At 43.8% G+C, this 27,261-nt stretch overlaps 1 protein-coding gene across 2 annotated transcripts in view; it reads right to left on the minus strand.

The window, feature by feature from the left end:
- Nucleotides 1-1,856: 1,856 nt before the first annotated feature.
- SHLD1 (shieldin complex subunit 1) overlaps nucleotides 1,857-27,261 on the minus strand; it is a 39,865-nt gene continuing 14,460 nt past the window's right edge. The window contains exons 4-5 of one of the 2 annotated variants that reach the window (XR_005604070.1): nucleotides 7,787-8,848; nucleotides 1,857-5,521 (exon numbers count right to left, since the gene is read on the minus strand). Coding sequence is in view for 1 of the 2 variants with exons in the window: in XM_039568451.1 (XP_039424385.1) it covers nucleotides 8,328-8,848 (521 nt within the window). In the remaining variant the exon portion in view is untranslated. Of the gene's footprint in view, nucleotides 8,849-27,261 lie in introns of both variants that reach the window. The other variant, XM_039568451.1, reaches the window with a different exon arrangement.

A 27,261-nucleotide genomic window follows, 5' to 3' on the forward strand; every position in this document is an offset into this window, starting at 1 on the left:
TTCCTAGGTCCTTCCCTAGTAGTGACTTGCTGGCATTGTTTGCTCCAAGCAGTAAATGTAACTTAGCTCCTGCAATTCCACTGGTAAATGTCTCCATGGGAAAGATGACACTGCTGGGACACAACAGGCAGATTTCCCCCTGTAAGACAAAGCTGGAATTTGCCTAATAATGCAGGCACCACTGGGACTTTCAGTCATAAGGCTTCATTTTTTCTGTGCTGCCACTTCTCACCTGATTGTCTGTCAGAAAATGATCTTCTAGACTCCAGGTCAAAACTGACCTCTCCAGATGAATTGGTCATCAAGCTAAAATGCAGCTTTTGGATCTTGAGCAGGGGCACAAGAAGCCCTGACATGATTACTCATGGCTTTACAAATCTGGCTATGACTAAACCTTCTCCCAATCTCAGCTGTCACCAAGTTGCCTTGCTGACAACATGTTCCGGTTTGGCCAAATTTAGAAATATATATCCTCTGAGAGAAGGCACAACCACCCCTCCCCCCACCAGGTTCGGGAAAAAATAAATTTTCCTCGAAGGAAAGTGAAGAAGATAAAACTATTTATTTAACAAACACACGGGAAAGGAAAATAATGTTAAATGGTAAAATCTTTCGCTGTAGAGGAAAAACGTGGGAAAGTGTCCGAGTCCTCCCTTTGGTCTCCTCGGAGCTGGGGCTTGGGCCGGGGCCAGGCTCTCTGTGCCCGGTGGAAAGTCCTCCTGATGTGCTCTGATGTTACAGAAATCAAGCAGTCCAGTAGAAAAGGGAGAAAATCCGAAATTCCAGAGAACGAGAAGTTCAACTCTCAGCCTCTCTCCGGAGAACAAGAAACTGGAAAAACTGGCCAAAAGCTGACTGGAAAAGCCGCAAGCCGGGTGCTTCCTCGCTCCCCCCTGCCCCAGCTGGAAAAAAAAAGCTGCTATCTTTATGTGACCTTGAACAAGTTTCAAACTGCTTTGAGAAAGTTTTGCTCAGTTTTTTTCTTCCCCCTCTCAGGCTCAGTTCAGAGGCATAGAAAGGCCAATAATTAATTTCTGGGCATCGGCAGCGATATGGGATACACATCATAAGGTCACCCCAAGACACAACAGAAGCAACCTCCACAGCCCCAGGCACCTCCTCCTCTAGAAGGGGGAAAGTGTGAGCACCCCAACACCCTCCTGACCAGACCAGGAGTCCTGGACAACAAACAGTGCCCAAGAGCTGCCAACACATCTCTCTGGGCTGGCTTTTGGAGGCCCGGCATCACTGCAGGACTGGAGTTCCCAGGCAGCTGATGACCAGAGGGAAGCTGGAGATTGCTGGGGCATCTCACCCTGCAGGCTGGGCACAGCTGAGCTGCACACCCAGGTGCTGCCCCAAAGAAAGCCCTTCATTAAACAATCCCTGCCCAACACCCCCTGCCCTTTTTTTACTCACACTGGTTAATTAACCTCCTTGGTGAACTTTGGGGCTTCTGCATCAGAATACAAAACAGGATAGAAATCTCTTTCAGCAAGCAAAATGTGGACTTATGCCCTCGAATTTTGAGTACTGCTTGTCATTAAGCAAAAATGACTTTAATAGTTGCCTTTGCACTGCAAATAATTACACTTAGGCTATTAAATTGTCCCATTCAGTGTTTCTGCCTGCTTTTTGTCAACTGTGTACGTTCCATTTAATATTTAAAGACTGGGGCACCATTCTGGCTTATTTAGTAATTAATTCCTTTAAATATTTATAGCACTTTGACTCTCAGCAACGGTTCTGTTTGGTAAGAACAATACTGTTCTGTGGCTGATAGTGTCATGGAAATTTCAGAGGCAAATTTCCATTTTGCAAGATAAAAACATATAGATTTCTGCAATAGACTGTAATGATTTCAGAGTAAAGTTTTTATTACTGAACAATGTACGTACTGAAAAAAAATCCAGTTATGCCCTTGCACATAATTGCAGACTGAAAACAGTGTTGAGAGATCTATTTTATGACAGCAGTATTCACACAGCAAAAGGAATTGCCCAAGAAATTTTCCATCACCTTTTTTTGAATCGCCACTGGCACAAAGAACAAAACCCAGTTGCAAAAAAAAGCCTAGGAAAGAGAGAGCAAAACCTACAAAATGCAGGAGGATATTTTGCTAGCACCTCTTCCCTTTAGAATATCCTTTTTCCTTTTGCATAGCCTGATTTTAAGACTTTTAGGCTCTTTGTGTGAAATGCTGTGTGCTTATAAAAAAGCTTAAGAGGCTTAAGCTTAAAGGCAGCCTGGGAAATGAAAATACCAGGAAGATGCTCCATCTGTGTAAATTTGTCTAGTAACCCTGATGGTGGGAAGGTGATCCAAACAGGAAAAGCAGAAAAAGAGACCTTGGAAGAGACTCTGCTACCCTGGATATGAGAAAGAGCAAGCCATAGTGCTTTGCCAGCACTCAGGTGAGGCATACTGAGCCTACAGGGCGTCATGCCCTGGCTTTGGGAAAAATCAGTTCCCACCCATGAGGGGTGGCTGCCTCAGGGGGAACACTGCGGCTCAAATGGGCCTGGGTGGCAAACTTAGGCTGGGAACAAAGTTAAGAGGACACCTCCTGTCAGCACCCAAGCTGGCCAAGCAGTGCATGCAGGTGAGTGTCCCACCCAGGCTGAGTAGCTCTGAGGACAATCTGGGACCGGGGCTGTCGGGGTACCTGCTGCCCTCAAACACTGGACAAGTGTCTGCACTTTATCAGCTTCATTTCTTCCTCCTCGTGGCAGCCTGGGGGCTGGCACCATCTCCCCTCACCAAGCACTGGTGCTGCAGAGGCACCCCACGGCAGTGGGAACGGGAGGAAGGGGCACAGGAATCAGTCTGACCCTTGTCCAGCACACCACTGCATTCTCAGCCTAATTCACTGCTGCCTTTGGAAAGACTCCCCCAGCCCTCAAAGTAGCAGTCTGTCTCCTTATCACAGAATAATTTTTTCCCCCAGTTATTCACGGGCAAACAGTCTGTTCTTGAGCACCAGACAAGCAGCAATAACACTCCCAGAGACAGAACCCAGCCACGGGACTTGTCTGCACTCACACGTTTATCATGCGGTGCTCGACTTGTCGCAGGGAGCAGTCAGACCCAGGGAAGATGCAAAAACAAGGATCAAAACCAAGCTGGCCTCACAGAACACGTGCCGAGTTGTTTCTTAAACAGGGAGCCTGGACCACAGATGCAAAACCTCTATTATTGTTTCAGCCTCTAATTGCAGGGGTTTGAGCTTTTGCTGTTAGACAAAGCCGCGGGTGTAAATGCCCTGCCCTCTCACTCTCTCTGAAGCTCTCAGACACCCAAAACAAGCTGCTGGCAACTTAAACTAACTAACTGGTGGAAGTCACACTGAAAATGTGTTGGAGGGCACAGCATCCCCACCTCAGTATGCTTAATTACAGAATCATCCCGGTTCTCTGGCCGGGAAGGGCTGATTTTAGCACCCATTTAGCACCATTCCTGGCTCATCTCTCACAGCAGTGCAGATAACACTGGAAGGTGATACCTGCCCTAAGGCTGACTGACATTTCCCACTACAAGAACCTACCTTCCAATGCAAGTGAAAGTTTGTTTGGCTCGAACTGACGGTGTAATTTTCTATGACAGTTGTTCTTTCATTACAAGACTTTCCCTCCCAAGTCCCAGCACCTGCAAACAAACAGGCCACTGCAAAGGCAATTTAAAAAAAGGCTTGACCTTTCAGCCACGAGTTTTCTGGCTTTGGTTAGCTCCAGCTACTGCTTTAATCACATCTTATTATTTCATGCTCCGTGTGTTATGTGCCAGATTTTACTTTTAAGGAAGAAATGCTGGCATATGTTGTTGCCTAATGGATGTGTGTAGAAAAATAGTCATTAGGGAAAGCCTACAGAAGAGGGTATTTTTAAAACGAACTTCTGTGTTGTGGGAAAACATATGCCCCACACAAAATCACCAGTGCTCAGGAATGAAATAGCCACATTTCTAGAGGATGCATACTGCCTGTTGTACACCAGTTTTAACAACCATATGTCCTGATATATCCAAGTATACCAAACCACCTTAAACTCCGGGGGAAAAACCCCCTGCTGGTGTAAATGGCCCTGGCCCCATTCACTTCACTGAGGCCTGCTTCAGCACCTGAGAGAGGAGCTCAGCTCTCCCTGGCTGCTTTGGGGCTCCAGGACTGGGTAGGTCGCTGGCATGAATCAGCACCTCCCACCAGCAGCCGTGTGGGAGGCAAAATAAAAATGCTGTCGGAGTAAGCAGCAGAGAGGCCATTGATACCAAACGTCCTGGAGCAGCTCCCAGCCCAGGGAATGACTTAACAGCAGCAGGATTCGTCAGGGATGACAGAAGAGCTTGGATCAGGCATTTATGTAAGGGAACAGAGGCAGCACTCTCAGCCTGCCAGACCCAGTCCTAGGCTGAGCCCCAGGGCTGCTCCAGTGGCTGGTGTGCACGGGCAGGGGCTTAGTGCCTGCAGCGCTACAGTCACCCCTCTGAGACACTGGGGATGCTGGTCCAGCTCAGGTGCAAAACACCCAGCTCAGAGCACACACTTCTCTAGCAGACTTTGGGTGGGATTTGGATCTGGGCTACGCAGCAGGGAAACCCCTGAGCCATGGTTGTCAAGTCCTCACCATGTCCTGCATTCCTCCTCCTTGGCAATGGTGGATCAATTTTGGCCTGGCTTGTCTTACCCTACGGGACTGATGTGATTCCCCATCTTTTACTTCACTTACACATCTTGCTTGAAGATCTTGTGGGAGGGATCCTGTATACCCAGAGCCCTGAAAGGTGGTGTAGGTTTTCAGGTGCTGTCCTCAGCTAGGCTCAGAGATCTGCTCCTCGGCCGTGAGCCTTGAACAAGCAGAAGGAAAAAACCCCTTGGACTTGTTCTGCAGTGTAAGCCCCCAGATGCCTTTGCTAAAGCAGTCCCCACACACAGGGGAATGAAGGGAGGTGACAGCAGCTGGCTTTGGCAGCAGAGGTGAGAACCAGCAGTGCTGGGGAGATAGGGTGAGCTGAAACCACGCAAGTGTCAAAACTAAGTCAAGTGCAAGCCATGGAAAGAGGAAGGCACTTCACCTCTCAGGAATAAACTCAGTTTCTCAGATTATTGCACAGGACGGGAGAAATAGACAGAACATGGGACATTTCTGCGAGGGCTTCATACCACTCTTGGTACTTGCCATGCAAAAAGATTCTGGTCTTACCTTGAGGAAGCCATGGATAGTCATATCCATGATCCACTGGAAGTGAGCAGCGCACAGAACTGCAGGCACTCCTGATTCTGAGAGGTTCAAACTTCTCAAAAGACTGCATGTTTCAGCAGCACCAAGATTACCCTACCCTCTGCAAGATGCCAGCCAAGATTTGTAGATATGAGTCATAATCCAAATTTTTCAGCTGTATCCAGTCTGTTCTGCCTACGTTGGTCCTTAAAATTGAACAGTTTCATGCTTTCCTCTGCCAGTATCTCTCTTCATGCTCTTTCAGCAGCCACCTATTCTCTGTTTTGTCATTGCTTGCATCTCAGTACCTAAAGGGTTCAAGAGTAATGAGTCTCTTCTTGCTGCACCGGACATTTCTAATGAGAAAACTGTGACGTTAAAGGCAGTTGTGCAGCCCACGAACCAGAGGAGCTGAAGAAGGAGCAGGAGCTCTCTGGAGGTGCCCCATCCCCCTCTGGCCCCTGGTGTGAAGCAGCAACATCTCCCCACAGAGGGACCCCAGGTTAACTTCCTGTGTGGACACACATCTCCCAAACTACAGAGGCCTCATTTTGCCATCACTGAAAACACTGAACAACAAATGAACAGCTACTCCCTCAATGTTTGCTATAACTCATTCCAAAAATGGATAAAATGATGGCAGCTCAGGTTACTAAGGCCTCAGGAGGAGCATCCTGTGCACACCCCAGAGGGGCTCCAGGCAGACACCTCGTGTTTTGTTGCGAGTAGGGAAACCCACGTGTGTCTCTAGGGCTACTCTGGGGTCAGACTAGAGTCAATCAGGGCTTCATTTCCATCAAAACCCAGTAGGGGTGTCTCAGACATCAGTAGCAGCAGGTCTCCCCTAAAGAGCAGGAACTTATTTTCCAGCAAGCTTTCTTTGTGGAAATTGAATGTCTTTGGTTTTTATTTTCTTTAAAAAACAAGTCTGAACAGGAAACCAGATGGTTTTAGAGCTAACCCAAAGCACTGACCAATTCATCAACAAACCAAATACAGCAACTAAAGGGATTCAGATGCAGACCTCTGATTTCTCCATCTCTCTCTTCATGGGAGTTTATTTCCCTTTAAATGGCAGCTCAGAGGTTTTGCACAGCAACTAATTTAACCGTGTGGAACAGCATAAATGCTGGCAAAAAATTAAAAGCAACATCTGATTCACACTGAAGACCTTCCTTCTTCCCTGTACACCCTTAGCAATAGCTCCCTACATCTGTCAGTACCAATGCCCTTATGGCTGTGACAGCTCTGTGGGGTTAAGCAATGTGAGCTGGCAGAGGGGCCACTGATGTTACTGTAATTACTGACAGCACACTCAGGAGCATGCTTCCTTTTCCCAGCTGTACCTATGGCTAAACTAGCTGCTATGACCTTTCTCTATAGTTTTTGCCAGCAGGGTGCTTTCATCTGGATTTTGATACACAAGCATCTGTGGATTTGTTTGCTACTACAGAAATGATGCTGCATCCTCAACTCTGTTTTTCCCCCTAGCACCATTAACTTGAGTAGCTGGGGGAGCAGCTGAAGGTCTGCCCCAGTATTCTGTGTGCCCTCCAGCACATGTACAACACTTCTGCCATAAAAGCAAGCAAGCAACACACCAAGCAGGACCACCACAAAGCCAAATGTATTGGTTCCATGATGACTCATGGACAGGAAAACAAATCCAGGCACTTCCAATATCAATCTGTTTGCAAAGAGAGATTACACCAAATCCTAAGACTTTGGCCATAACTTGCAGCCAGCTGGGCCTCCTCCTGCTCTGACTGAAGGCAGCAGCCAAATTTCCATTGCCTTTGCTGGAAACACCTGCAGAGCACAGCCACTGTGCCAATCTGCCGGGGGCAAGGCAGGAATAGCAGCCCTATGTGGGACTGCAGCAGGGAATGTGACATGCAGGAACACAAACACCCACTCTGAGATCTGGCCAGTGTGGAGAGGGAGTGGGTGAGAGGTCTCAGCAGCTGGGCTGGCAAACACTGGATATCCAATACCAAAACTGGTGTGAGCAGTGTGGCTGTACTGGAGTAACCACATTGATGCTGATCTTTGAGACCCCAACCACCCTTTCTTTCTTTCTCCTTTGCCCATCTGCTGTCATCTCAAACACATCCCTTCCTCTGGCACTCTCTGCTTCCCTGCTCACACCCACACTGGAGAATGGCCTCCCCAGTCAGCAAACAACATCACTACAGCAAACTCCTCTTTCAGTGGACAGGCCAGTGGGTGGAAAAGATATTTATCTGCCTGGCAGAGGCAGGAAAGCAGCAAAGCAGCCACTGAGCCGGGAGGCTTCCGAGAGAGAAACCTTAAGTGGCTGTGTGTGGGTTCACTGCTCTGTTGCTGACTGACATCAGCCTCTTTGGGCTCAGAGAGATCTGTTTCATTTTAAAGGGAACATTCCCCCAGGGATCTCATTAGCACCATCACGAAAGTCAGAAAGGAACTGAAGGTTGTTGGGGGGGTGATGGTGGGTTGGTAAACAGGACAGCAGCACTGTCAGAAAACATGCTCACAAACTGTATTTTCTCTTTCTCATGCACACACACGCTGCCTCTGTCAGAAGAACTCACCTGGCATTGCAATCATGATCTGTGGGGTCATATGTCTGCATATAAAAACACAGAGCTAACAGGCACCCCGTGGAGGCAAATGTGTTACAGTATCAGCCAGGTATGGAACAAAAACTTTCCCTCCGTAGGGTTGGGGCACACCATGCCAAGGTCACTCAAAACAGTCTGTTACAGCCAAAAGCACCTGGACAGCCATCCACAGCCCACAGGGACTGAACTTGGGCTGGACCACTGCTCAGCTGGGGTAAGGATGTAGGCCAATTTAAAAGCCTGGCAGGTAAAAATTATCACAATTGATGTCCCAGCAACAAACACTGCATCACCCCTCCCAATTAGTCAACACATCCCAAGCAGTTACATGGATGCTCCTCATTCAGTCCTGCCCTGCAGAGACCAAGGTGCAAGGTCTGCTCTGGGTAAACCCCTCCATGGAGCCTCTGGTGTTGAAGGTGGTGCTCAGAGAACAATGTCTTTCTAAGAAAGTCACCTCTTTCTGGAGTGAAAGCAAAGCTCCAAGGACAGAAACAAACCACTGACTTGCTCACTTCTCGTGTGACCCATCAGGGTTACGTTCTGCCTGTGTTTGTTTCAAGAGGAACTGCAGGATGTCATCTGAGAGTCCAGGTGTCCTCGTTCTGGTTTCCAACAAGACTTCTCCTTCAGCTGGCTTTGAAAAGCAAGCAGAAGGGGGGTGGTTTGGAAAGATCTTACATCCATCTCTGTTCAAGACCAACTGCGCCATTTGCAGGCAACGTGACACGTATTTTGTTCCATCCTTTTGTTCCAGCTCTGAAATCTTCTGTGACAGACACCGTGAGGCAGCCTCGTAGGTTGGATCCTTTCTCTCTGGCTGCTTGCTACAGTACATGTTGTAGAAGCCATCCAGAGAGTCCCTGATGCTGGGACCTTCTGCACTGTCACGTTCATATGTCCATGAGAGCACAGCATCATTGGGTTCGGAGGGCTCACACAGCCCTGCTTTTGGGTAACATCTCACGTTTGCTTCCTCAGAGCCTTCAGCAGAACAGCTCACAGGAGCTGCAGATGATGGATTGCTCCCTCCTGCAAGCATAGGATCAATGAAACTCATTAGTCACCAGGTCATCCCTGTGGCAAAGACTTTTTCTGTCCCCCTCCCACTGCAAGTCTGGCAAACAGGCTCTTTGCAGGAGCAAACCAAGTGCTGCTCTGAACACAGCTGGGCTGCCACAGAGCATTCCTGCACAGATTGATGTAAGATGGGCTGACCTGGGGACCTCGCAGTAGTCCCAGCCTTGACACTGCAGTGACTGGACTTGGTGGTACAGACCTCCTGGCTCCTCTCAGTTACACTTCCAAAGAGGTGGAAACTGGGATCTGCTGCTCCTGGAGATGACAGCTGACCGACTGAGAAGCCTGGTTTGCAGCTGAGACAGTTCTGCATCTGTTTCAGTTTTTTCCCTTGTCCCTTGGTCTAAACCTTACCTTTCCATAGTTCTCAATTTTACTCCTACATAACTGCGTAACATGCAGTCCTGACCTCCAGCCTTCAGCCAGATTCACAGCCTCCAACACTGTTCTGGTGACTGCACAGCGTTTCAGAATGAGGACTGCAACAGGGGACTCTGTGCTTCCCCGTGAAATCCCACTTTTGCAGCCCCGCTGCACTAAACACTCTCCCCACATCCTGATGGAATTTCTACGGATAAAATTTATGTAAAGGCCAAGGACTCACTCTTGCCTAGCTCTTCTCCTCCTTCCCTGCTGACCCACACCTCTGAGTAACAGTCTGTGTTTTTCTCCTGCTTCAGAGCAATCAAGGGGGATGCTTTGCCCTAACACAGCACAACAGGGCCACTTGGCAATGACCAGACCAGGATGATCAGCAAGCTTCTAGGAGGAGGAAGTTCCATAAAGAGACCTTGAATTGGGCTCTGGTACCCAGGTAGTGCCTCTGACTGCAATCTCATCTCCAAGTCCACTGTGCCAGAGTGTTTGCCAAGCACCTGACTCACAGACAAGGAAGTTTTCCAGGGCTCAGCCAGAGGTTGCACAGCCGTCATCTGCAAGTTACATAAGCAGGATGCAGGCAGGCAGAAAATAGCTTGGTCTTTTCTAATTCTGTGAAATGTGAAGCAGAGTGCAGTCCTTCATTTTGGTAGGAGACCATGTTCAAAGGGAGTCTCAGTGTGGTGAAGGCTGTTTTTCCCTCCTGGTACACAAAGAGCCACCCTTCCCTTCCTAAGCAGAGATTCATTAAAATGAAATTAAGCTGCCTGTGCAGCCACACTGTACCTCGTCTCTTTCTTCCTGTCCCTACTTCCTATCTTTGATCTTTCTTTTCAATTTCACTTCATCTCTGATTATGCAATTTTAAATAGAACTTTCCCTCCCCTTGCAATGTGTCACTTCCAAAGCAGTACAAAGAAAAGCTTGGTGGCCTTCTTTGAACAGTGATCTATGACATCAGAATAGCAAATCAGGGAACAGGTCCATTTTTCCTCAGTAATCTCTCAGCCTGTGAAGTTAGAACTGAAGCCTCATGCATCTCTGATAATTCAATCAAGTGGCACTTGGACTCCTGTAGCAATTGCAGACCCCTGTGTCGTGCTGGCTTTTTGCTACCTCCTGCTCACAGCCACATTTTGTAAAAGAGCAGCAGCTGCCTCCAGCTACAGATATCAAGCTTGCATGACTCGGGAAGAGAAAAATTCTGCTGGTTTCATGTCATCAGGGGAGACTTTTGCAATGCTGCTTTGCCTTTCTCCTACCATCTTAGTTTGGATATTAGGAAAAATTTCTTCACAGGAAGGTTTGTCAAGCACTGGAACAGGCTGCCCAGGGAAGTGGTTGAGTCACCATCTCTGGAGGTGTTTAAACAACATGCAGATGCGGCACTTGGGACATGGTTCAGTGGTGGACTTGGCAATGTGATGTTTATAGCTGGACTTAATGATTTTAAAGGTTTTTTCCAACTTCAGTGATTCTGCTGCATTTTATTGCAAGGTCAGTATGGCCCATAAAGCTGACATCCTCTGCTGAAGCACAACCCACCAAAGAAGTGACCCGTAAGTGTCTCAGGGGAATACTCTGGGGTTTGATTAGCCAGACATATTCCATTATTATTACTGGGAGAACAGTTTTCTTTCAGTTACTGGTTCAGATTTATGCATCTCTATTTCCCAACAGTAGGCCCTATCCTCTTAGTGGACTACTTTGCCAGCAAAGCCTTCTTAAGGCAAGATTTCCAACAGGTCTGGATGCACCAGCCCTGGGAGTGTTCAAAGCCAGGCTGGATAAGGCCTTGAGCAACCTGATCTAGGGGAAGGTGTCCCTGTCCATGGCAGGGGGGTTGGGACTACATGGTCTTTAAGGTCCACTCCAACCCCTTAGCACTCTATGATTCTATGACATGAAAAGCTGGATGCAAAATTCCCAGAACCAATCTATACCTCACAAAGTTGTGCCTTTCCTCAGCTTTCCTGACAATTTTCCAATACATTCTCCAACTGTGTGCCAAGACTGATGTTTGAAAATACATCCAGACCTTTTCCTGCCTAACAGTTATCAGCAAAAGTGTAGATCCTTCCTCGATACCCTCCAAAAAGCTGGTATTGCTGCTGAAAGGTGCAAATCTCCTGAATTATTTATAAACCACAGGGAACAAGCACAGTAGCTGGGTACCTGCAGGGTCCAGAAAGAGCTTCTCAGCTGGGGCACAAACAGAGCACACAAGCCCATGCTGTAGGCCAGCGAACATGCTGCTAAAGGCAAAGACAGCATTCAACTTATCAATCCCTTTGCCTCTCCATGCACCTGCACCCCACAGGAAAGCTGGGATTCTCTGATAACACACAGCAGTGTTGCTTCAAAGCACAGACCTCTCTGGCCACCTCTCAGCAGCAGGAAAAATGTAGTTTTATAAATTCCTTTGTAAAATCCTTCCATGGCAAACTTAACAACTCAGCTGTCACACACCCTTGTGTTGGCTTGGCCCAACACCTACAGGAGTCAATGCAAAGATGAGCAAGGCTGAAAACTCTCACTCTTTGCCTGCAACAGAATTTCATCACCAGAGAATCTGGCTCATTATTTTTAGCTATTTTCACTCATTTATACAACTGAGTATTAAAGGGAGGGGAAAAAAGCCAATAGAAAAGCCCCAAACAACTGAAACAGTCATTACTAGTGTCTCTTTCATTCTCACATGATGGATAACCATGAGTAAGAATGTATATTATTTCATCTGCTCCTCCACTCCATGCTAATTGAAGTTCAGCATTTGCAGCTAATTAGTAAAAGAGCTGGGGGCAGATAAAAGGATATTCTTGTGTTTATAAACCTGCTGATGAAAATTTAAAAGCTCCATCTGGTACAAGCACATAACCCTACTGCCTGAAGCACATAACCAAATCCTGCTTTGAACCTGGGCCACTTTCAGTGAGGCAACAATGCAGCGATATTATTATTTGCACTTACAGAAAATGTAGTTGTTTGAGTTTCCATATAACTGTGTTCACACAGTGAAGTTCTCACAGATTGAATTATTTCTCTTATCCCATCAGCATGTCAGGATCTACCTGGGGTCACTGCAATCATCCACAAGAAAGGGTCCCTAATTCTGTGGTTGCCATGAAGTGCTAAAACAAGTAAACACAGACGCCGTCCCTGAGAGCTGCTCCAGCCCTCACACTGCTCCTAGAAAATCCCTTCTTGCTTCTCCACCAGATGTGTCCATATGGCATGGGAAAGCTCAAGGAGAGGTGATACTACTTGGACTAGAGCAGAGCTCCCAACTGACACTGTATCTGTGCCAATTCACATGATTTCGGGGATGCATCCATCTGCACAGGAGGCAAGAACAGGTCCCATGTCACAGCTCAACTCCCTACATGTGTTGACCACTTGAGACAGCTGATGCACAGAAAAGCATTTTGTGGGGTTGTTTTCTTCCCACCTGGCTGATTTCCAGTGGGAGTGCACACATCATCATCATGGGAATGCAATTCCTCTCTGCTCAGAGAAGAGAGAAGAAAATTTGGGAGAATTTGGCAGGAGCTCTTTCTACCCCAATCTCACACAGCACTTTAGCCTGCCAGTGATCACACATCTGAATACTCAGAAATTGCAAATCTAGACATTTCAGGATCAAATTCTATTGCCCTTGCATGCATTAAGAACATTTCCTCTGATTACAACAGTTAAAAACCCATGTGTGAGCTGCTGATCACATTCCTTTTACATGAGTTGAAATACATTTGCATTGTAGGATTTTTATTACCAACATTTAAATTGGAATAGCACCAAAAAGACAAGTATCAAGACAACAAGTGTCAATCTGCTAAGTACTGCACAAACACCTATCACAGTGAGTAAATGACAGATCCTAAAGCCTTTGGTATATAGCATTGAAGAATTGTAGAGATTACAATTTCTCTGCCTTGCAGAAAACAGCTGCTGTCTTCTTGTGCAAAGGCAAAATGAAATTTCCAATGATATTATCATTCAAAAAGACTGTTATAAGCAGAGCAAATTTGTTCCTTGTGGGTATTTAAACCGTGAAATGAAAGTGAAAATAAGAACATAATAAGCCTTGCTACTTTGCTGTCTCCTTGATGCCACACAAACCAGCCTTCTCCTGTTGTCATCTGCAGTAGGCTGTAGCTCACAAGATGGGATCTGTGAGACTCTGCTTTACACATGACATAACCAGCTATATTCTTCATTCCCCAGCCCACAGGAGAGGCACATGTGGCTGTGTCTGACTGCTGAGTGCTAGCCAAGAGCTCTGCAAATGCTGGCTGCCCTATCAGGAGGCCTGGAGAAAGTGAGGGTGGGCATAAGGCAGCAAGAAGGGAGGTATTTGGGGATTGGAGTAGAAAAGGGAGACAGTGACAGAGGAATAGCACTGGGTATGGCCCAGTACTGAGTCAGGCTCTCTGCTTTTTTTCTTGTTTCTGCTGCACATTTGTGGTGTGAAAAGTTGGGGGGGGGCTTTAATTTGCGTGGAGTGAGACATAAGCAGTTATTTTAGGGAAGCATAAAAACTCTTCCCTTTCAGTCTAACCTCCTTAGGAATCTGAAATTCAAGAAAAATAAAAAGTCTGGCAAATGGTGAAGTGCTCTTGAAATGCAATATGGAGGCACAGTGCATTCCCCTAGACACTCTTCCAAATGTCACAGTGGTATTAAACTCTGCCCTGCTCCGAGAGCTCACATTTGATGCCTGCTGCGCCGAGCTTTTAATACAGCTGGGAAACTCAGCTCAATGAAAGCTTTCAGAGAACACACTGGTTAAACACACTGGATTTAATAAACCACAGAGCAAGTCAGCTACAACATGAACTACAAATTAACACTCTTTATCTGCTGAAGGCCCAGAGATAAACGCCACTGCCATCTCACAGATCTGTTCCTAAGCAACCAGGCCCCACAGGCCAGGGCAATAGATATGGGCAGAAGCAGGAGCAGATCATGAACACCATCCCTTACAGCTGTGCCCCAAGAGCCTGATGATGGTGATACATCCTCAGCCAGGCCCCAGAGCAATGGGCTTTGCATGTAACCATCTGTGAACAGCTGCCGTAAGTGCAACAGCATACAGGGACTTCTGTCATGGCAAAGAGCACAGGTGTCTTTGAAGGGATGGGCAGCAACATAACACTGGGGTGCCTGAGATTTTATTTTCACAAGCTAACTCCTTCCCTTGGAGCTCATAATGATCCTAAAAATACAAACAGCAAATTTAAGAACTCTTCAAATAGGTACACCTCGAGTGGTTTAATTTACATGATCCTGGAGCCAGTAAAAACCCTAAAGCATCCTATTTTTTCTCAAATTGTGATTTCAAAAACATTGCTTAAGATCTAAGATAAGATTCTACTATTAAGGGTAAACTTTCTTTGAAACATAAACAATAATTTTAAAAAATTTATACAGCTGGAAACATCAACTGTCAATTGAAGTTATTATCCAGCAGATGAGGGCATCAAGGGGATTTATTAAACTGCATCTATCTGCTGCTTTCCTGTTATATACACAGCCTTGGGAACTCAGCCCAACTCACCGTGTCTGTGTAACACTAAAGGCACCAATTTCCCAGAGGAAACTCTGACAAGGCTTCTTGAGCTAATTGCTCAGCTTCTAATTAGGTGTTAGGAGAGCACAGGGAAGTGACTGTAAGAACAGCACCGTGCAAGCTCACATGCACAGACAATGCTGTGTCAGAGCACCCTTCTCCTTACCCACAGCCAAACATCTCCTTGGGCTTTCAAGTTCTGACAGAGAGGATCCAACATGAGCATCCCCAAGCCAAGCCTCTGCCTTCTCTGTTGGTGAAAATCAGAACAGTCCACCCATGTCAAGTCCCTTCCCACCATGACCACAGCACTGCTCTGCCCACAGGGAGGACTCACTAATTGAATCAGATTTGGCTTCTTCCTGTGAGCAGGAGGATTTTTTAGTAAAATGATGGATTTTTCCTTCTTTTAATCTGTGACTTGCAGTATTGGTTTTTTTATACATGGAAGGCTCTAATTAAAGCCTCAGATTGTCTTTAAGCTCATCCTGTTTCAGAATAAAAGCAAAATTTGGTGCTTGAAACAGATGAGAAACAATCCTGCCTACCTGATTTTCACCATTTAAGATTTGTAAAAATTTTATGGAGGAAATCTGTATTCTATGGTACCTGAAGGGGCTTTCTCACTTTAGTTACATTGCACAGCTGAAGCAAATGGTAGTTGTTTCTGTTTATATTTTTTTCCTGCCTAGAAATTGTAAATTCCAGTCTTGTCCATTCTCTTTTTTCCCAGCTCATTCTGTAGAGTTAGCTCTTCATGAACTGTTAGCTTTCTGACCCAAGGAGCATTTCCTAAGGAACCCAATCTTACTAAGAGGGATGAAACTCCAGAATTCAGAAAAGGATTTTATGCCCACTTCTTCAGCTAAGAACTGAGAAAGACCATTGGGAACCTCCATCATCCAAGAAGACCTCTCCTAGAGAGGAGGAGGGACTGAAGACAACGTTCTTCGTGGTTCTAAGGTAAAAGACAAGCAGGAAGAAGTCTTTCCTGCTTCTGGCAAGGCTCCCAAAGGAAAGATACTGAACTTTTAGACATTTTGCTGATATGGTCATTCAGAACTGATGAAGTTGTGAATTGAAATTAAAAGTGGACTTGAAAATCTATCTGGATGAGAATTAGTGAGCATAGGTAAGTCTAGCAAAAAAAAAAATCTGGAAGAGTTATTAAATCCCATTCTTCAGGGCTTTAACAAACCCTTCCAGAGAGGCATGAATGGGGCCCAACAGGCAGAACATTGAATGCTGTAAACACCATTTTGAGGATGGGGCTGACATAAAGAAAGGAAAACTGCCACTTATTCTGAAATATTCAGTAATGGCCTGTTCCTGGCAATGACAGGAAACAGCCCTAGATTACAAGTATTATTGAGGAAGACAGTATCACTCTATTTGCAATTATTGAAAAGAAAACCCAAAGCAATATCCTTTCTTTATATATGAAATACTTTGTCTCTCATTCAGTTACACATTTTCAGCAATCAAGAGGACCAATAATCTTCAGCTAATGCCTTTGGCAAGAATAAGCAGACAGCTCTCACCGGAGATCAATTGCTCAAGTCCCAACAACAGTTTACAAAAATTCTACCTTCTGCGTCTCCTTGGGGAGTGATGTTTATGACAGTTTGCCTGGAAAAACAGGATATGATGCTATTCATACAGCTAAAATAGAAGAGGAAGAGCCTGCCATGACAGTGTTTCTTTAATGATAAGAACAGACTAGAAGACTGACATATTATATAAAATTTAGCAAAATATTTGCTTTATTTACAGATTGTGTGAACTTGGAAAGGGAGATGGGGTGAAGGGTTGTTCAGTGTACTTTGCCTTCCCTTGCCATTATAGCACTTGAAAGTCCAAGTCATTCCCATGTTAACCCCCACAAAAGACACACACAGAGGTTACACTGAAGACATTCATAGGCATTTCAGCCCTGCTTCCAACCAGCTCTGCACACCTGTGGACACCAGTGACTTGAGGATCACAGGTAGAAATGCAGTTTCTTGACCAAGAAAATACTGCAAAGCAAGGTATTTTTGAAGCATCCCTCTTGACTTGTAGGCGAAATTATAGTACTTGTAAATACTTTGGAGAACAAAAGAGTTATAACCTATAATACTGTCATTACTCATCTTCAGGGGAGGTCCTGCACCTGCAGACCTGAATCCTGATGTGGAGTTGATGCCTGGGCACCACAGATCATCAATTGTAAAACAGCTGCTGCAGGGAAGGGAAAATACTCTAAAATCTGCAGAGGTAGAAAACTGAGTCAAATAAGGCAGAGGAAGGTGAAAGCTCAGTTAAACACAACTTCCTCCCAATTCTTTACCTCTCCTGCACACTTACATGTCTCTTAGTCAGGTGTATCTGTGTGAATTTGTTCAACTTTGTACCAACTTACAATTGGGTTCAGATCCCAAACTGGTGCGTTGAGTTTTAGGAGTGCTGAATACACAGATGCTCTTACCAAATTTTTAAAAAGCCATAGAGATTTTAGCTCTTTGGAAAACAATGCCATCTAAGCTTTAACTTTACTAATTTTTCAGGAGCAGATCACTGCAAGTTGTACAGCAGAAGAGTAAGAGAGGTACCTTGTGGTTATCAGATTTTAAGATCCTGATCTTTCATTTTTGTCTAAGGCCAGAAGCACAAGTGTGGGAATACTGCAACAAATGCTTACAGATGGACTGACTCCCTCTAGATGGGAGCAAAACAGCTGAATGTGTGCAGTCTGTACCTCTTCAGATCAAAGGTCTTTACCTCCAGTCAGGATTGATCTTTCACAAAGAACAACAGGGGAACATTTGCAGAGATGGTTTCCCGAATTTATTTGCAGTAAGACAGTTTTGAAACCACGCTTCTTGTCTGTGTCATGCTCCTGGAAATATGCTGCACATCAGACAAACACAGAAAGGCTTGCTCTTCTTTTAGAAGCAGGAATAGAAAAATTAAAACAACAAAGAAATAATCTGAAAAAGCACAGAAAAATAGCAGGTACAAAGGCAAAGAAAACTACTGATATTCTGGTGAAAATCTGAAGGCAGAGTGAGCCATTTGCCCTGTCTCCCTGCAGGCCTGATGTGGCTGCAAGCACTGAACAAGCTGTGCAGAGATGTGCCAGCCTCCAGTGCCTTGGCACAGAAAAGAGCAGACCTACATCCTCTCCAGCCATGGGGGCTGTGAGATCACACAGCTTGGGGCTTTCTTCTGTGTTGCCAATGGGAGTTCGTGCACCACACATTGATTAAAAAATGAAAAAACAGACTCAAAAATAAGAATGGAAGCAAGATACTAATCTCCACCTATCAGCTTTCCACAGACTGATAAATGAAATAGCCTGACACTGAACAAATCAGTGTCAGATACATCAAACAGTCATCAAGGAAATTTTCAAGAGACAGAAAACACAAACTGAGCAGACTACAATGAAAAGCAAACAAGATATACAAGTTTAATAACTTGGGATAGATTTTCTCACCACTAATCTGTGACATTTTGGCTTGCTACTTTAAAGATACACTGAATAAACATTTGAGCCATCTAGTTTTGCTGCGGTATTACTGAAAATCAAGTAATGAACAGAAACTGGACTCGAGCAATAGGGACATTTATAGACCATTCATAAATGCTGGAGGCTTGAGAACCACAAGGGCTTTTTCTTAATTATCTACATGCTGTTTTGGGAATCACAGAAAATCTCTTCCATCAGAACTAGCTTGAGAGCAAATTGGGCTTTGAACAGAATTGTTTTGCCATTTAATCAACCAGCTTTCTGCAGGAATTGCTCTGTGGCTAATACACAAGCACCTGAAAACTGAAATTGGAAATGGTTATAATGTAAGAAGGATACTGGGAGTGAACCCTCAGGCCCCGGGGGCTGCACTCGCGTACCCAACTTTTCTTAGGTGGTGCCATGGCTGTGATATTCTCTGTGCTTCTGAAAGGACTGAGAAAACCTGAAGTAGAAAGCAGAAGGGAGAAGGTCCTTGACAAGGAGGATGACGTTAAAAGCTGTAAAGAAGAAAAAACACTGAGCAAGCAAGTCTCCATCCCCATCTCCTCACTTTGTCCTCTCAGCCAGTCACGAGAAAGGCTTGTTAATGCAGGCACTTCCCAGCTCGGCCCTCTAAGGGCAAACAGCAAAAGGTTTCAGTCACTCCAGACTTGTTCCCATCCTTTTACCTGGCTCTATAGCCTGTTAGTCCTACTTTTTATGAACACTTCTTGGCCATGAGCAGATCTGGGTGCACCCAAACCTCTCAGTTCTGCCACAAATCAAACATTTCACCAGAATTAATTGCAGACACAACTTTGGGTAAACTATGAAGGCAACCGAGAGCCCAAATCCTGTTTACAAAGCAAACAAAATAAACCCAAATTTATGTTGTCCATCCCGTATTATTATCACACAGCAATTCTGCACCAGGATGGCCCTCCTAGGAGACTGCACACACTTCATCAGGAAAGAGCCTGGTGCTGTGTGTGAAGCACTTGCTTAGAGCTTTTTAGTAACTCCTTCAACTACTGACGAACTGTGGTTAGTTATAGTTACTGCAACCAAATACTTGTGAACAGAAAAATTAATTAATTCCTGCAAAATAAACTGAATAAAAGGATAGATAAGCCAGAGCAAGTTAGGGCAACTGCAATGCTCAATTATTAAAGGAAACATTTTTCACCCACCTCAGGCCCTAAGATTGAAAAGACTGAATATATATAACTGAAAATACCTACTTCATTCAAAAATAATCACACAAGTAGCAAGGGAGGGAAAGAGAGACAATTTTAAAAAACTTAATCCATCTGATATTTGCAGGTATAAATATTTTGATCATTTACCAATAGTAAAGAACCACTCCCCAACCATTTTTCAAGGTGATGTGAGAGTGTTTGCATGACTTTTAACAGAGCAGGGAGATGAATAATGCTCGTGTTTGTTTAGCATTTGTTCTCTGAGTAGGGGCTAGAGAGACTAAAGAAGCAGATATGGGGAAACACCAGCAAGTTCAGAATTTGCAGTTTATTGACCAGACTCCCAAAATTGCACAGCTCTTTTTTTTTAAAGGTGAAGCAACAAATGTAACTGGGGCATTTAGCAATTCCCATTGCTCTTTTGTCATCTGGATGAGAACACAGGTGTAACCACATTTTAAAATGTCAATGAATTAATGATACTGATTAGCACTCCTAGTAAACATGAATACAAACATAATTAATAGTATTAATCATACTAATATGGCCATTCACCTATTCAAAGGAAAAAGCAAATATTTAACATAATAAATGCCTGAAAATTTACATTTTTATTCAATGATAAAATTGGGTAAGTAGGATATGTGTATGATATAAAACAGATCCTTAAGAGTGAAGGTAGATTTCATTTTTCAAATAAAAAGGGAAGTTTACCACTGGGCAGTTCCTATATCTAAACTGGAGATACTCCTGACAGCTCTGTTCCAGTACAAGCTAAAGTCTCCTGGTTCTTACTTGACCTTGGTTGGTGGGTGGGATTTGACAGCCCACATAATTTAGCAGATCCCACCTTGGGGTAATTTTCTTTTAACTTTTTTTAAATCCCAAAAAGTTCACAATCAGCATAAGAATTTTGTTTCAAAAGGCCTAAAAAGTACACAATTCAAACAGATTGGATTCTGTGATTGTAGCAAATACATCTGTTTTATTTCTAAATAAAACAGGGAATTCTGAACCAAAGGCTTCAGTGAACCTTTTCAGCTCAAGTTTTGGGATGTGTCTTCAAAGGCTACTTAATAGGGCTTTTTTAGATCACATGTGGACAATGTGAGGACATACGTAGTTAATTTGTGTTCCACTACCTTGACAACGTGCTACCTTAATCTCTTTCATTTCCTCACAGCCATCTGAAAGCCTCAGCACCTTTGCAAGAGGACACTTCTGCACAGAATTTAGACATCTCAGCCTCTTAAAGAAGGTGTAGCTGCACATACAAGAGCGTACCAGAAGATGCTCATATTCAAGTGTGATTTGGACTTGAACATTATTAACTTACAAAAAAGGTGGCTGTTTGCATTTTCCATTAATTAAATTAAGTCAGGAACAGCAGTCAGAAAATAAAATTGACATTCAGGAGATCCCTCAGCTTTGAGGTTTTAAAACTTCTATGTTCATAGCACAGTTTTTTATTCCCTTCACTCTCTCAACAAACCCACTCCCCACTTTCACATTCTTCCACTTCCCCTTGGCCACATTCACTGCTGAAGTTTAGTCGTGACTCTTAAGACAATGGAAAATATATCTGATGCTGCCTTGAGCTGGAAAAATGTTTAATGCATTAAGGGCACAAGAAAAAAAATTGGTGCCCTTGAGTAAGTGACTGAATCAGGATAAAATAAAGGTCACTGAGAATTAAAATGAAACAAATATCTGCCTGCCTGCCTGCACAAAGGCTTAGTGCCCTCTCTGCAGCTACTGTCACTCATTCTTTATAACAAAAAAATTAGAGGCCAGTCTGCTGCAGCACAGCCTTGAAACAGTTCAGAGATTAAGGTATTCACACAGAGGTGGAGACAAAAGGTGTATTTTAGTGACATAGCACTTGTGATCTAAAGCCAAAATCTAAGCCACAAGCAGAGCACCAAGAGCAAAGTGAAGCCATCCTAAAGAAGGCATGCAAGGTTAATCGTGGGGTGCGGTCTTGTGACTTCTTTTTTAAGAGCCTATCATCACTACCTCGTACTACAGAGTTTAAAAGACATTGGGGTTTTTTTGGGGTTGGGTTGGTTTTTTTTCAACCTTTGGCTCAAAATTCACACTCCTGCCAAGCCACGAGGAAAAGAAGGCACGGGGAAAGTTGTTTAAACCTGCTCATCATCAACAAAACAGAGATTACAGGCAGCAGAGTCAATCTGAAGACAGCAAAGGAGTGGTCTGTCCTGGCGGAGCAGGGACTGCGCAAAGCAGGGAGAAAGGCATTATTTGCTACCTTGCAGAAAGGAATTAGGTGCCAGTGTCTGCTTTCTAACATCCACTGCCCACCTCAGTGGGGTCCCTCTCTACCTACATGCACTTAGTGCACACACCTCACTGCCTTTGAGCGACCACTGTTTATTTTCTCAACTACATTAGAGAATTTTTCCTCATGTTGCAAAAAATTAATTTAAAGGAAACTCGAAATAAATACAAATAATGGTGTTTCTTATGATTGTACAAAGAGCCCTAAGCTTTTAAAATGCAATTTACATGAGAGAAGACAAAAGGATTTTGAACTCTTTAGCAAAAACTATTCCAAGGAAAAAAAGTGATTGAAAAGAAATTACATCCTGGCTACAAGTAAATTATATTACAGACAGCTAGTTGTCCAACAGGAACACTTTGGACTGTGATACACATCAAAATAAATCTAATTACCCTTAAAAATCAGAGAATCTGTAGGTTTACCTAAAAAACAGGATATGAGCTTTTAATTGTTTTCACTGCAGACACAAACAAAAGACACTGATTAACTTACTGGGCTCAAGAGAGGTAATTATTTTGCAGCAGATGCATCTGTAAGAGCAATTCTGTGACAGCTCCAGATTTAATCTGTCTTTGTTTTATGAAGACCATCTGCACAAATTACTTTTCCCTCAGATTTTAGGTTTTGAGGTGAACTCTGCACAGACAGAATGCAAAACTCAATTATAGCCCAGTATCAGGCTGATATTGATGCTAGAGACACATGCTACAGACTAAGTCTAATGAAAAGCCCCTAGCTGAAAACAGAATTTAATTTCCTTTAAAAAAACCCCATACACTCCCCAGTTTTGTAAAAATATTAAAAATATTATGAAAAAAGATGAACAGATTACTGAGAACATATGAAAGGAAGAATATTTGAGAAGTTTCTTGCCAGGAAACAAGCAAAGAAGTATTTTAATAAAATACTCTCTTACAGCCAATGTGCTGTTTCATTCTGCAATATTACTCCAAGAGCAGAACATCTAGGTAACAATATTCTGAAGTACTCTAAATCCACAGACTTGAGAAAGTGTTTAGCAAGAGATGCCAACCTCTCCATACTAACTTCCCCAATGCTGTTTCCCAGATCACTGCTGACTAGAGTAAGGCTTCAACTCCTTTCCAAGCATCCATCCCCACACCCCTCCACCAGCCCTCATCTGCAGTGCATTTAGCATCTGGAGCTCTGCAGAGACAGAAAAAGTGCCTTAGGTTTTATTTATTCCAATTAATCCACTGAAGGAACAATACCCTCCACATCAAGTGGATGGGCCCTGAGCAGTAGGATTTCAGGAGGCATCCAGAGAGTAAGAAGCCATACAGATTGCAGCTATCAGGACTCCCTTCCATGCTCTCCCTTGGATGAACATGCTCTCCCCAAGAGAGCTCCATGTACCAAGGTATAACTAAGATAACAGGTGGTTTATTGCATTGCCTTTGTCTTAGTTTTTTGCCTTTAAGCAGGACTTAACATGCACCAAAGCATATTTTGGACAGGGACGTGTTTTAAAGACTGCACTGAGCTTTAGGGAAAATTCACATGAATGTTAATGAGACCAGAGATGTTCCCACAAACACTCACAGAGGAAGAACAAGGATGGTTTTGGGCAAAGTGTTATAGAAAAAGACAAACCAAGAGTTAAATCAGCACAGTCACTTCTGTCGCTTCATTAGTCACTACAGCAAGAGCAAGCAGGGATACCATGGTGTCCTGAAGAAAAAGAAAATCCACAGGAACACACTGGTCCCTCAGAAAGAAGCAGAAACAACTGTTTTCAAATTGGCAGTCAACAGTGTTTTGCAAAAGGAAAACCCCAGACCAGATGTAACAGCTTCCAAAACAGCAGCAAAGCCTGATTATTTTCTCATGCAATAATCAAGTGTGGGAACCAGACTGCTGCAGCAAGCTAGTAACTTCATGGCTGAGAAAAGCTACAGAGGTCTGTTTGAGAGGTGAGGAGAAAGGGAGGGCTCAGCTATTGCCTGGCAGGGCTTCAAAAAGCTTGGAAGGTTCAAGTAAATGTCTTCACTGAAGCTGCTAAACCAAAGAAAGCCTCTGGTCTCCTCTCAGATTTGACCACCCCACCATTTTGGGATCACTCTTGCCTCAATACCTGCTGCAAGAACCCACAGGAACTGAGATGAGCAGGATCTTGTGGCACATAGAATTGTAGTATTCCTAAGGAGGCCAAATTTGGCTCCAGCTCCAATAGTCCAGCCATGAAATAATGCATTTCTTTCCATGGCTTTGCTGCAAAAGCACTTGTTAAAGTTTTACCCTACACATTCATTTAGTACCAGTTTGGAAAGGCAAATTCTGGTTGTAGTCAATAGCTGAGAGACTCCTGCCAGATCCTCTGAAAGATTTTCTTCTGAAATCACATTAAGAAGTGGTTAAACTGGTACTAAACGAATGTTTACTTGACAGGAGGATCAAGAGAGGGGAAACCATCAGTATAATCCCAGGAAGCACAGGCTTCCACACTTCAACACACAGCTGGGCACTGGCATCTGGAAATAGCACAGTGGCTTTGTTCTGTGATAGGGAGAGAAAAATTTTGGCAAATTAAGGACGTAGCAAAGCAGGTTATTAGACTGAAGTATTAAAACCAGCCACATGCACTTTTTAGAGATGGATTACTGCCTGAAAGATACCATTAGGTTTTACATGCCCTCATTCTATAGCCAACTCTTCAGCAGCCATAGAGATAGCAGTCAATTAATCCATAATCAAAGGCTCATCTACTAATATTTCATTGCCAGGTATTGTTAACAAAAGAGAAGTCATGAAGAATTTAAGTGATTGACTATTTTGTGGACATGTGTGGGAATAGCAGAGGCAAACCCAGCATTTTGTTTTCTGCATGAAGAATCTCGTTTGACAACACATGATCACCCTCTTCCAGCACACAGTCTCACTCACCCTGGTGTGCCTGCAGCTCACAGGTGCTAATTACGGAGCGTGATGCTTTCATTCTGAATATCACATCCAACTATCAACCTCACTTTTGCTTTTATCTTCTGCTAAATCAGAAAGAAATCTCAAAGAATGATTCCTCAAAATCAAAAAAAATCCCATCTAGAGTTACATCAGAAATAAATATATCACTGTCTCCATTAACTATCAGCAGATTGTTGAAAGCTAATAGCAATAGGTGATTTCTTAACAATGCAAACTTATTTCCCTTTATATTCCAGGATTGCTGGGCTTAACAATACTAGCATTTCCTTCCATTCAGTCCAACCCAGGTGTGAAACCCACTGGCACAAACTCAGTGTCACAGCCACTGGAGCTAACTTCACTTCTGGAATGCTGTCACAGGCTCTGAAGGTGATTCACACACACACAAATGCAACTGGACAAGTGCCTCATACAAAATAACAATTAGCAGCTATAACAAACATCCTACCACAAAGCACTGGTGCAGCACAAAATGGATCTTCTCAAGTTGTTTTATTTTGCAACTTCTCCTGCCTTCATCATATTTTAATTAAGACTGCATCAGAGAAACGTTAACCTAGAAATAACCTCATTAGACATCCAGAGAAGCAGCAATGTAGAGCAGTGTTAAATTCAGCTGGGATTGCAGATGGTAGCTCTGTAAATCAGGTTCTGCTTCAATTCAGCACTTCAGCAGAATGTTCATCCTTTCAAGAAATTGCTGCTGAATTGTAAAGTATCATGAAACAGATCCCACTTGTGCTGCACCATGACCAGGAGTACAAATGATACATTTCTTTGCAATCTTAATAGTCAATAACTGCTTAAATCATTGAATTCAAAATAAGTTTGTATTATGAATAGCACAGAAGGACTTGGGCTAGGCACTGGGTCAGCATATTAGGGATGAGTATTCCTTAGGTCGGTACAAGTTACTGTATTTTTGGTTTATCTGCCTGTGGGTTATTCATTAATAACATCAAATACCGCTGTAAAATTTACTCATACACAAATACAACCTAAGCTGTGAACCCCAAAAAAGTTGGCCCCCTCCTTCAACTCTGCCTTGCCTGCTTCTCTATTCCAACAATCCCCTCCTGCTTCTGCTTTTGGGCACTTTATCCGAGGATTTATTTTCAAGTAACAGTGCTTAAGAGGTACAGTCTAGAAGGCAAGAATTGTACCTATGACAGCATTGGTATCAGCTCTGCCACCTGCAGAACAGGAATACTCTTTTCTAAAGGGAAAAGGAAGGGGGTGCCAGGCAGAATCAGATCAGTTTCTAGTCCCATATGTTCCCTCCACTTGTGGTCTGTTTTAGGTGGCAATGTCGTGGTGGGGATATGTGGGTGTGACCCGACACTTGAAATTAGACAGTGATTAGTAAAAGCCTTGAAACACCATCAGATGTACTCAGTATCTCGGCAACATTTGTATCAGCAAGAACTATTGACTGAGCTTGCTCTTATTACCCAAATCAGTGCACAGTCCCCTTTCTTTCACTGCTAAGCTCTCTGCCTCAATGACTTCCTGTTGCACTGAGTTTTATAATCTAATTACCTGCTGTGTAAAAAGTGACTGATTTTGATTCTACTGCCTTTCCTTTTCGTCCAACAGACACAGAACCAACATTCATATTCTTCCTGAGATCATTACTGGTTTAAATTTAATTTTAGAAATAGGAAAAAGAAAAGGTTTGCATCATTCTTTGAGATAGAAATACACATGTGAAATAAACCACTATGAAAGTACCAAAGCCTCCATTCATCTAGAAGACATTATAGCATACTTGTCTGTTTTCCCACGCTTAGTCTTTCTAATTTTTTTTGTATCCTATTTTCAGATTAAAAACCAAAAAACCACAACAAACTAACAATCAGAAAAAAAAAAACCAAAATAAAACCCCCCACACAAAACCCCAAAACCTTTCCTGTCAGGCACTGCAGCCTGTACAAAGCTGGGACCTCCTTTAGTACTAACATGCATCATGTTATTACTTAGAGCTGTATAAAACAGTCTGTAGGCACTTATGGGAGGTAGCAATGCAGAGGGTTTACCTTCTTCACAAACCCAAGTAACTTCTGGAATAAGACAACCTCTCTAACATAGGCAGTGCTGTGTTTATAAAATACAGCGAACTTGCAGAACTCAAGCCCCCCCTTGCTTTCACCTCTACCCAGAGTGAACACAAACAGGGCATAGCCAGATTCCCTCAGCAGGCTGAAAAGAACAGCAAGCAGCACATAGTACAAAACATTGTCATCTGCTTGCCAGTGCTTATTGCAGCAATAAATAACCAGCTGCCCGCCACCCTTCACAGAGAAACCCTCAGCATGGAGGCTTGCTGGAAAGGCAGCAGCACTGCTCATCCTGACAGCATTCCATCTGTCTGGGAGGAGATTTCATAGGCATAGAGATGTGCATGCACAAGCCAGCCAAGAGGCTCAGCTACTATGGAATCTACAGCACACAACACAAAGAAGGGAGGGCAGTGGGGTGAGG

This window comes from Corvus cornix, chromosome 3 (genome assembly GCF_000738735.6).
Source record: "Corvus cornix cornix isolate S_Up_H32 chromosome 3, ASM73873v5, whole genome shotgun sequence".
NCBI classification, from domain to species: Eukaryota; Metazoa; Chordata; class Aves; order Passeriformes; family Corvidae; genus Corvus; species Corvus cornix.